At 44.9% G+C, this 12,269-nt stretch overlaps 1 protein-coding gene across 3 annotated transcripts in view; it reads right to left on the reverse strand.

The window, feature by feature from the left end:
* The window catches only part of col16a1 (collagen, type XVI, alpha 1), a 321,764-nt gene that overhangs the window by 54,553 nt on the left and 254,942 nt on the right, over window positions 1-12,269 (reverse strand). For all 3 annotated transcript variants that reach the window (XM_059654248.1, XM_048557999.2, XM_048557998.2), the window contains 5 exons: window positions 11,532-11,576; window positions 9,673-9,717; window positions 6,510-6,563; window positions 3,417-3,470; window positions 791-844 (listed from right to left, as the gene is read on the reverse strand). In XM_059654248.1, coding sequence (XP_059510231.1) covers window positions 791-844; window positions 3,417-3,470; window positions 6,510-6,563; window positions 9,673-9,717; window positions 11,532-11,576 — 252 coding nt within the window. The remainder of the gene's footprint in view (window positions 1-790; window positions 845-3,416; window positions 3,471-6,509; window positions 6,564-9,672; window positions 9,718-11,531; window positions 11,577-12,269) is intronic.

The following is a 12,269-nucleotide window of genomic DNA, read 5'->3' on the forward strand; positions in this document are numbered from 1 at the left end:
TCCATTATAGAACATAGAACATAGGACAATACAGCACAGTACAGGCCCTTCGGCTCACAACAATGTGCTGACCTATTATCCTATTCTAAGGTCAAACCATGTGCCTATCCAAGAGTTGCTTAAATATAACTAATGTATCTGACTCTCCTACCACCGTTGGCAGTGCATTCCATGCACCCAACACTCTCTGTGCAAAGGAACCACCTCTGACATCTCCCCTAAACCTTCCTCCAATCATGATGCTAAAAGAGATTTATCACTTATTCACTGGTTTCCACTGGCAAAAGAATCACACAACATGGTGAGTACTGTCAGTTCTGGTTTTGATCTGTATGGGTTTTGTATATGGGGTCCAATTCTATATGTTTATTGATTGCATTATGGGTGGAGGGTGAGTTCAACTGAGACAAGGTAACCATCGTAGCCCAAGCCAAACACAGACACGTGCGGGAATTCCTAGAGGTATCGTTCTCCACCCATAATGTAATTAACAAACATACAGAATTGGACCCCATATATAAGCCCATACAGATCAAAACCGGAAATGACACTGCTCACCATGACTGGACAGTATAAATTCCAAGTTAAGTAGAATAACATTGCTTCAGCAGAGGCCTCACTGATGATGTCACCTAGCATGGTGACAAAACGTCTGAACAAAAACAAGCCAGCTCGGCAAGCAAGTCAACAGCCTCAGAAACAGTTTAAAACACGTTTAGCCAAAGAAATGCTGTGATAGTAGAGTTGGCTGCCACAGATTGTTGGTCCTTATTTCTCATGTTGTTCTTACCAACTCGCCTTTCTCTCCAGGAGGACCTGCATAGCCCCGGTCTCCTTTAAGGCCCTGAAAGATAGTCAGAAATGCATGTATTTGGGTATGTTTCATCATTCGGGAACGAGTGGAGTTTACTCCATAAACTGATAGACTGGCTGACTCGATGCATCACAAAGATACCTTGATATTAGAAAGCGAGATCTGTGGCTGTTTGGCAAGCACAATTTCCAAGGTCAGACTGTACGGTCATTACCAAGAGAGTATGAGCGTGATGACATCAGTTTGATAATATAACCATCAGTCATTTCAATGATTACAGAACAACTTGTTACAGTCAGTAATGACGCACAATGCACAAATGCTCTCACAGTGCTGGAGAACAGCTATAGAGAAAAACATGTTTTTTTGGTCATGTTTTGACTCTTCGTTCTCCCACGTGAGGCATTAGATCATAATCCATCAGTGACACCGCTCATTGTTTAAGCCATATATGGATATGTCTCCATATCTTCTGTCGTTCCTTCTCTGGTTTCTGGCAAACGTGACTTAATACTATCAGTCTTAAAACAATATCACTGCAGCACTCTTTCCCATTCTCCAACCATAAAGCTGAGGTTACACAGGTTAATGCTGCCTTCACTCCTTTGAACTGAAAGTAAAGCTACCTCAACACTGCCTCCATCAAATACTCCAGGCTCAGGGACAGTATGGGGTTAGATACAAAATAAAACTACCTCTACTGTTTTAAACTGAAGTAAAGCTCCCCTCCACTCTTTTAAACTGAAAGTATAGCTTCCTCAAAACTGAACCCATCAAACACTCCCAGGATAGAAACAGCGAAGGGTTAGATACACCGTAAAGCTCTCTCTACTCTTTTAAACTAGAAATAACGCATCCTTTGCTCTTTTAAACAGAAATTAAACCCTTTTCTACACTGTCTCGATTAAGCAGTCCCAGGACAGGGGCAGCACAGGGTTAGATACAGAGTAAAGCTTTCTCTACATTTTTAAACTGAAAGTAACGCTCCCTTGGTACTGTCATGGTATAACGCTGCGAGATCAGGTACAGCAATGGGGATAGATACAGAGTAAAGCTCCTTCTACTCCTTTAAACTGCAAATAAAGTTCTTTTTACTGTTATAAACTCAAAGTAAAGATACCTTGACATTGGCCCCATCAAACACTACCAGGACAGGGGCAGCACAGGAATAGATAGAGAGTGAAGCTGCTTCTACTCTTTTAAACTGGAAGTAAAGCTCTATCTACACTGTCGCATCAATGACTCCCAGCAAAGGGACTACAGAGACGTAGACACACAGTCAAGCACCTTTTACACTTTTAAACTAAAGTAAGGCTCTCTCTATTGTGTTAAACTGAAATTAACTGATTCTACACTGTCCCCAGACACACCCAGGACAGGCCCTGCACGTGATTAGTTACAGAGTAAAGCTCTCTCTATGTTGTTCTCTCAATGGAAGAGAAACCCCTGATGTAGGTAAGAAACCACCTGAAACATCATCTTTCACTGTTACTGGTCCAATGCGTGGTCTCTTTTTTGTACAGTTTAATACTGATTTATAGCTAATGTCTTGTTGCATTTGTTGAGTCGATCCTATGGGATATGGGTGGTCTGAATGAAACTTGAAGAGTGACTGATAAATAGCTCTGTCCAACAAAGTCCCAGCAGGAAACAGTTGCCCAGTGTCAGCAGCACTCAATCTCGCTGAGCACCTAAAGTGGAAACCTTCCTTTCCTGGAGGCACTTTCAGAAATGTCCACTGCTTGTCAAATACGTGACCCAATGATGTGTTGTTGGCACATGACCAATGGATGTTGGAAGCCATTTGAGAGAACAAAGAGCAATAAGCACAGGAACAGGCCCCTTGACCCTACAAGCCTGCGTGCCGACACATTTTGCCTTTCCATCCGTATTCACGTACAGGATCTGTATTGCTCGATTGCCTTTTTATTAATGTATTTGTCCAGGTGTTCCTTGAATCCTACTGTTGTATCTGCTTCCACCACCTCCTCTGGCAGCGTGTTCCGGGCACTCACCACCCTTTGCCTCACACATCTCTTTTAAACTTTCCTCCTCGCACCTTGAACCTGTGCTCCCTAGTGATTAACCGCTCCACCCTGGAAAAAAGTCTCCTACTTTCCACTCTATCCATGCCATTCACAATTTTATAACCTACTAGGTCACACCTTGGCCTCCTGCCTTCCAGTGAGAACAAACCCAGTCTATCCAACTTTCCTCATTTCTAAAATTCCCCATATCAGGCAACATCCAGGTATCCTTTTCTGTCCCCTCTTCAAAGCATCCACATCCTTCTGGCAGCATGGTGGCCAGAACTGTATACAATACAGGGTGGCATTACAGTTTATACCTGATCATACCTTCCTATAATGTTCATGCCTACAGTTTTGGGCCAGGGCACCAAAACCAAACTGGATGAAAGCCTGGCTTAAGATTGTTCAGTTCCCCTGAAGCAGGACATTCTACTTCTTGAAGCATGGTCTGAACTGTATAGAGAGCTTGGTGCACACACGATCTATTCCAGGAGTCTCACTGTGTCCCAATCTGTCCCAGACTGAAACCCAGGTACTTTACACATTTCAGATGCTCCTCACTTGAGACATACCGGGAGACCAGGCATTCCAGATGATCCGGGGTATCCGGAGGGGCCTATAGGACCCTAGGAGATGAAGACAACATAGTTACACAAGCTCGCTATGGCTGGTCTAATTTCACAAATAGAGGGGAGAGATGTTCAGTGACAGTGAAGGAATACATAAATGAACACAAGGCTCCCCTGAGCACACCGTGAATGAGGCAACGCTATAGGGTGGACCGCAGCTACTGGTTACCCATGAGTGCCTGCAGCCCAGGAAACAGCGAAAGCAGCTGCTTGAGGAGCTCTGTGGTACGTCTGATTGTCTAACAGGGGCAGGATGAGTTTTGTTGATGAAGCACGTGGATTTTAAGCCCATTGATTAGAACAGTCATCGATCCACTTAATCCTACTCCTCTGCTATTTTTCTACAACCCTGCTAAGGATTTATCCTCAAGTGTTTATCTAATTCCTTTTTGAAAGATAATTACATAATCGGCTTCCCTCAATCATTCAGATAGTGCACTCCCTATCAACACAAATTAATCTTCACATCGCCTCGGGTTCTTTAACCTTACCTTAAATCTGTCTCCTCGGTTACCACTGGAACCCATCCTGAACTGGAACCATATTGCCATTCCTTCACTGTCACAATCAAAATCCTACAACTCTGTTAAATTTCAAAAGATTCTTTTGATGGAGATGGTGTATGATTTATATTTTACTTGCTATTTATCAGCCCAAGCCTCAGCATTGGCCAGCTCTCGCTACATTTGGTCCTGAATTGTTTCAGTGTCTGGGGAGTCACAAATGAACATAATGCAATCATCGACAAACGTCCCCAGTTCTAACCTTATGGCGGAGGGGAAATCATTGATGAAGCAGCTGAAGATGGTTGGGCCTAGGACACTACTCAGAGGAACTCCTGCACAGATGTCCTGGAGATGAGATGACCTACTTCTATTAACCATAACTGTCTTCTGAGATGTTAGATTTGATTCCAACCAACGGGGCAATGAACTTCTGATACCCACAGATTCCAGTTTTGCTCAGGCTACACTCGTCAAATGTGGCCTTGATGTCAAGGGCAGTCACTCTCACCTCACTTCTCAAGCTCATACCTTTTGTCCATGCTTGAACCAAGGCTGTAATGAGGTCAAGAGCTGAGTGGCCCTGGTGGAACCCAAACTGGGTGTCACTGAGTGGGTTATTGCTGAGCAGGTGCTGTTTGATGGCGCTGTTACTGACACCTTCCATCACTTTACTGATGATCGAGAGTAGACTGATTGGGTAGCTGGATTGGATTTGTCCTGACGTTTGTGTACAGGACATACCTGGGCGATTTTCCACATCATCGGGTAGGTGACAGTGTTGTAACTATACTGGAAGAGCTTGGCTAGGGCAGTGGCAAGTTCTGGAGCACAAGTCTTCAGTACAGTTGCTGATATGGTGGCGGGGCCCGTAGCCTTTGCAGTATCCAGTGCATTCAGCTGTTTCATGGGCTGAAGACTGGTATCTATGCTGCCAGGGACCTCTGAAGGAGACCAGGATGGAACATTCACTTCGCACTTCTGGCTGTAGATGGTTACAAATGCCTTATCACTTGCACTAATGTATGTGCTCTGTTGCCCACTGGTGAGGATGACGAAAGTTGTGGCGCCTCCTTCTCCAGTGAACTTTTTAAATGTTTACCACCATTCACGACTGGATATGGCAAGACTGCAGAGTTTGAATTGCCTTTTAATTCATTCATGGGATGTGGCCATCATCGGATGAGCCAGCATCGATTGCCCATTCCTAGCCTGGCAATGAATAGCTTACTAGATCATTTCACTCGGGTCTTAAGAGGTCTGGAATCATGTGACCAGGTAACAGCAGTAGATTCCCTTCCTTAAAGGGCATTATTGAACTTCTACAACAATGGACAATACTTCATACTCATCTATGGAACTTAAATTATTTACTAACTGCTTTCATAGGATTTGAACCCAAATCCCGAGATCATTACCTCAGTCTCTGGATTATTAGTCCAGTAGCATTACCACTAGGCTATCTCCTTTGTCTGGAAAAGTGTTCTCAGTGTCTGCTATTGAAACTTTAATGGTCTATTTAATTGCGAATTCCATAGAGTTAAAGGACCATCAGTTTTTTTTCTTTCAGAATTTTCAAATTAGGTCTCTTTGAAGCAGTTTCACATCCGGCATTGTTACTACAGGTTTCATTGGTTCGGTACATAGTGTGTCGAGGGTGAATGGGCATTGAAAAGGCATGAGTTGGCATGCAGTATATGAGGGACCATTGGGCGTGAGTGGGCAGCGTGAATTACTACTACGTTGTCAGGGGACCATGGATATTGCATGGAAGGGCATATGATGGTGTGTGAGGGGTAAGTGCTTTAGGGCCTAAAATATAACTGAACCAGTTGGGATGAAGCCCCAGAGAAATGAGGTGGGCCTTCTGAGCAGGCTGTCATGGCACTCAGCTGCCTCTGACCTGTGCCTAGGGATAGTGAGCTTGATTCTGCTCCTCTAGGAATGAAAATAGCAGCTAAAGAAGGCACTTCCCACGAAGGTGGGACTGCCAAACTGAGAAAATTTCCAATGGCAGCTATCAACATTGGCAACAAAAGTACAGGCCCTGTAGTCTCTCCCTCCCCCTCAACAGACCTTCCCTTCCCAATATGATGGCAATGTTATTGGGATGAAAACATTGTGGAATGTTCTGAGGCAGCAGGCAGTTCCCTTCCCCATGCTCTGCTCCTAATGGCTGTACTAGGTGTGCATTGAGTTAGCGACATTGTCACTGGTTCACACAGGTACCTAAATATCATCATAGTGGTATCTGGTGGCCCCCTGTATCTGGGAGGTTAGCAAATGCAATGTTAATCAATGATGAAAGTAAGGGACTTGATAGTCTGCAGAGTACAGCATGCAGGCATAGCATACCTGATGCCAACCCCAATTCCTAATGCCGTACCCAGCTCCTCATATCAGCACTTTTCCATCCCCCAGTCCATTCTCAGCAGCATGGGTTTCCAACTATGCGGTTACATTTTTAATGTTAATGCTAGCACTGCAAAGGCCAGTTAGTTATAGTGATAGAGCCCCAAAGGACTGAACTCACCTGCTCTCCTTTCTGTCCAGCTACCCCAGGCAGGCCCCGCTCTCCTTGAAGACCCTGTTGATGAACAACATTTTCTTAAGAAAGTAAAATCATTAACTCTTTTTAGCAATGGCTTTTGTCTGAATGAGAACCTGATGTTGGACTAGATTCTCTGCTGTCCTCCCTGCAGGGTTCTCAATGTATAATCTGCACGCAGTTATATTCCACCGTAAAATCTTCTTCAAATCCTGTTGTGTTTAACCACTGCCCTGTCAAAGATAATGTAACAGAAAGGTGGCAGGACACCTCGCTGTACCTCTGCCTCTGCTGTCTCACCCCGACTCCGGCTCAGTGAGACCACTTCTGTGAATTGAAGGGACAGCGGCAGACCATTCATCCTGGGATCTGTTTCCTCACATCCCCTCTGGCAACCTACATCATAACCTACACAGCAGCGAGAGTGACAGCACTCCTGGCTCTAAGCCAGAAGGGCAGAGGTTTGAGTCCCACTCCAGAGGTCTGGTCACTGGAGCATAGACTGAAGTTCGCTGTGCTGATATACAGAGTACAATTTTAACGGTGATTCTACTGAACCTCTCATGTGGATGTAAAAGATCATTTGGTTTTATTTGAAGAAGGACCGACCAATATTTATCCAAGATACATTATCTGCTCCTTATTGCTTGTTGTTTTTTGGGAGCTTGCTGTGTATAAATTTGCCAGTGTGTTTCACAGATATTACAACAATGACCATACCAGATGACCACTCCAGTGGCTATACATCATTTTGAGATGTTCCCAAGTGCTGCCAATTGCATCAAAGTCAGTCTGCTCCATTCCCTTCCTTTTTGTACCTGCTTATCGGGTACATTGGCAAATTGGGCCCAGCGGGGGAAGGAGTGGAAGAGAGGAGGCATAGGGAGCAGAAGGAAAAGGAGATAGCACAGAGGAGAGGGGAGAGGAGAGGGGGAGAGACAAAGTGGTGGGAGAGGAGAGGAGAGGGCAGGAGAATAGGTCAGGAGAGGGATAGGGTAGAGGGGAAGATAGGGGAGGGCAAGGCAAGACTAGGGAGGAGGGCAGCGGAATGTGTTATGATACCACTTGAAGAGGGAGAATGCTAATGAGCAAGTAATCTAGACCAACGTTCCCTCTAAGCTGCAGGGCTATGTTTGTGCGTAGCTGGCTTTGATACACCATGCACGGCTTTCAGAGTCAGCATGATAACTGTGGCGTTGGTATCTGTTTCTGGAAATCCCAGCTGTGCATGGACCTGTGCAACTGGGAAGAAAATTAAAGTGAACACTGGATAGAGGATGTAGAACCCATAATCAGCACATAGGGTTTTGCAGCTCTGTTTCTGCCCTAACAGTCACTGTACTTCCTACATTAACAGTATTGTATTTCCTGTAGTAACAGCACTGTATCTCCTGTGATAAAGGATTCTTGCTAAGCCTCTTACAATCAGCTGTTGAAGAAGGAGACCAGATGTCTAGTTTTGATTAGAATTAGTTAAAAAGTGAGATATCATGAAGTGACAGAGGTCTCACCCACTGGCTGCAGTGACAGGCTTTTCCCTATGACGAAGATACCGGGGTGGGGAAAACGATGGAGGGGTGTGCGCGTTACCACCCAGAGGGCAGTAGCTGTGCATGGTCTGGCAGTACCCACAACACAGGTGGGTGCTGCTGGACATGGACCTACCCTGAGGGACCCTGACCATACATCAATGATGGTGGGAAGTGCAGAAGTGAGGGATGGGGTTCCTGAGGGCAGGAAGTCAAGAGCAAGGGCGGAACTGCTCCTTTAATTCTTCAATTTCGGGCAAAATAGGGTTCATGGCCTTCTTGCCATAGATTTATACCGGACAGAGGCTATGGTTAGGGTTCAGGTTGAGGTCTCCATCTGCCATCCTTCTGTCTGATTAGAAGGCACTTAGCATCACCAAATTCACCAGAGTGAGTGCATTAAAATCTACTTGATCACTGTCTAGTTTCCAACTCTACAACTCATCACCAGTGTCAATAAATGTATTCAGGCTGAGTGATAATATTTGTGTATGACTCTGGGAGAACTTGCCCTCTTTCATTCTTTAGCATTCACCTCAGGGGCTATTTATGAGCTCAGTTTTAACATTTTCTGTCAAAGGTGAAATATTTGACAGTGCAGCACTCCCTTAGCACAGCACAGAAATGCCAGGCTTTATTCAGTGCTGAGATCTCCAAGTTTGACTCCATGGCATTCTGACTCAGCTGAGGCCCAAGGTTGTCATTTCAAATGTTGAATGTCTTTTGAAGAAACACATTATTTCTACTCAAACTGTTTGGGCATATTGTAGTTCAGAGCAGGTTTAACGTGGAGATTCTGGTTCAGAAGTAGGGACACTACCACTGTGCCATAACAGTCTTTGAACGTCTCTTTTAAGGTTTATATTCAACCTGGTGGATTTATTTATTTATATTTCATCCAGTATCATTTGATACGTACAGGTGTTCTGAAGAAGGATCTCTGGACCCGGAATGTTAACTCTGCTTTCTCTCCATAATTGCTGCCAGACCTGCTGAGATTTCCAGCAATTTTTGTACTTGATTCTGATTTCCAGCATCTACAGTTCATTCATTTTTATATTTAATCTCTAACACCCCTCTAGGGCAGGTGGGATTTCAACCTGGACCTTCTGATTCAGGGATCTTTGAATGTGCACCAGCAGTAATGCAAACATTGCCTCTCAATCTGGACACACTTAATATTCTTGGTGTATCAGCAGGGTAACTAATTTGTTGGGTCAGAAAGCCTTGTTTCAGTGGGACAGACATCAGGAAGATCCAGATCCTGGCCGATATCCCTACCCAGAAGGACTTGTTAATATGTGGCATGTGCCTGGGCTGCTTGTGACATCAGGTGAGTGGTTCACTTGTAAAACCTCTGTGCAGGTTTCATCTTCCTGATTTGGGGAAATTCTCTGAGCATCAGAAATGAACTGAAATAGGATCTTTTGCAATGGGTGTGGGGTGTGAGGGCAGGACATTGGAGTGTTTTAAACAACCACAATTTTTATTGGTGCCCATTTATCCTTTGGCATTCCTCATGTGACTGTTATCAGTAAGGTGCATAATGTTATACCTCTACCTCATCCCTAAGAGTCCCACACCAAAATGAAAAGGCACTTTGTCCATGTGATACTTACAGGCAAACCTGTGGTTCCAGGACTACCAGGAAATCCAGGGGGGCCCTAAAGGAAGAAGCATTTTCAATTAGTTTCAAATTGTATGAGAAAGTGGAGGAGGACAGAGGATAAACCCACAAAGGTATGAGCTGAAGAGTGAGGAATTATGAGCTCGTTATCTCCTGAACATTGATCCCTGTGGTCGCTGTTACATAACTGTCCATCTATAACAGCAAATCTCTTCTGTTCATCTGTGGCCTCTCTCCGTGAGTCTCTTCACACGTTCTCTCCCCTTCCTGTGAATGGGGCTGATTGTTACAGATTTGGCAAAACACTGCTGGACTCTGGAATCTCACAGAAAGTGGCTAGCCTGCACTGCCAAGCTCAGAAACAAAGCTAATTCATTCTCATATTCCGCTTGGGAACCCTGCAGCCCAATGGTATCAATGTGGACTTCACCAGCTTCAAAATCTCCCCTTCCCCCATTGCATCCCAAAACCAGCCCAGCTCTTCCCCTCCACCCACTGCATCCCAAAACCAGTCCAGCCTGTCTCTGCCTCCCTAACCTGTTCTTCCTCTCACCCATCCCTTCCTCCCACCCCAAGCCGCACCTCCATCTCCTACCTACTAACCTCATCCCAACTCCTTGACCTGTACGTCTTCCCTGGACTGACCTATCCCCACCCTACCTCCCCACCTATACTCTCCTCTCCACCTATCTTCTTTTCTCTCCATCTTCGGTCCGCCTCCCCCTCTCTCCCTATTTATTCCAGAACCCTCTCCCCATCCCCCTCTCTGATGAAGTGTCTAGGCCCGAAACGTCAACTTTTGTGCTCCTGAGATGCTGCTTGGCCTGCTGTGTTCATCCAGCCTCACATTTTATTATCCTAATTCACTCTGATGCTGGTTTATCTCCAGGAGGATATTTTACCTGTTGTAGCAATGTTTATGTTACCCTGTGTAATTTGAGAAATTGGATGTGGATATGGCAACATTTGAAGAATCCAGCAAACATTTCTTACAGCCAATGAATATATACAGCAATTACATTCACAGGCACATCAATGCCTGAGCTTTTTGGCTGTTCTTATCTCTCCTTAGTGGTACCAAGACTCATTGGTTTGGATTATAATTTGCTCTGCTCCCTCTGTGCCATGCAGATCAATATGGAGTGGTCACTGAACTTATTGTCAATGTGTCTGCCTCCCCCTCATGACCCAATCACCAACTGGAACACGTGCCCCAGACTGGCAGCACGAGGCCCTAATATGGTATTTTAGCTTGAGGCCTGAGCAGAGGAACAAAGGCTTGTCACTCAATCCCCCATGCAAAGTAGTCAGAAGGGGACTTGTGGGTCTGAAGAGGTCCAGGCTGTTAAGATTTAATCATTTGGCACAATTCCTTGTGGGCTAAAAAGCAGCTGCAGTGACACTCCAGGCTTTACAAGGAACTCTCTGGCTGACCTTGCCCAAAGGTTTTCCATCTCATACCCAGTAATTCTCCCCATTGTCTTTACACCCTGGCACTACCCCCTTATCATCTCCTGGGCTGCTGTGCACTGATCCCAGCCTTGGCCTTACTCCTGCGAGCTCTTATTTTGACCTAGTCCTTCACCTGGAGTTACAGGTGGTGCGTTCTTGATGTCAACAGCTCATTGTGAGCGAGAAAATGCTCTGTTCCATCGTGATTCCTTTGTCAAATCTCTAAAACCTGTATCTCCTGCTTACTAACCCTCATGACATTAAAAGTAGCTCCTTCTAATTTACTCTGATACCAATCAGCGAAGTACATGATGGAGGAGCAGGTGTGTGTGTGTGTGTGTGTGTGTGTGTGTGTGTGTGTGTGTGTGTGTGTGTGTGTGTGGTTAAAACAATACTTACAGGAGGCCCTGGGGGCCCAGCATATCCTCTTTGACCTATAGACCCCTGGAAAGAGAGATTTGTTCCTTTTAGTGCAAATTACACAACTGTGCAGGTCCTGTGCATCTCTGCATGAAGCCACAAACATAATAATCAATGAGGAAGGTCAACTGGACTGTCACACTTAACTTAAGAAGGTCATAACACCCTGCTTCTCATTGTGAGGTGACCTGTTTTCTATTTCAATCCTAAAATTACTTTTTACCAGTATTGAATTTCTACAGCTTAATATTTTATTATTTTATTTTCACACATGCCTCTTCAAAACGATTGCTCAGTTACCTCATAGAAACACAGAAAATAGGGGCAGGAGTAGGAGCAGGCCATTTGGCCCCTTCCACCATTCAGTATGTTCATGGCTGATTATCCAACTCAGTACCCTTTTCCAGCATCTCCTCCCCTCCCCCCCGACAATACCCTTTTGATCCCTTTAGCCCTAAGAATTATATCTAACACCCTTATGAAAACATTCAACATTTTGGCCTCAATAGCTTTCTATAGTAGAGAAGTAGCGTTTATTCCTGGAATGGAAATTCTAGCTACTGATTGCACAGGTCATAGAAACCCTACAGTGTGGAAACAGGCCCATGGGCCCAACAAGTCCACACTGACCCTCAGAGTATCTCACCCAGACCCAATCCCTATAATCTACACATCCCTGAACATTACAGGCAATTTAACATGACCAAGCTACCTAAC

The sequence above is a fragment of the Stegostoma tigrinum genome, chromosome 24, assembly GCF_030684315.1.
Source record: "Stegostoma tigrinum isolate sSteTig4 chromosome 24, sSteTig4.hap1, whole genome shotgun sequence".
NCBI lineage: Eukaryota > Metazoa > Chordata > Chondrichthyes > Orectolobiformes > Stegostomatidae > Stegostoma > Stegostoma tigrinum.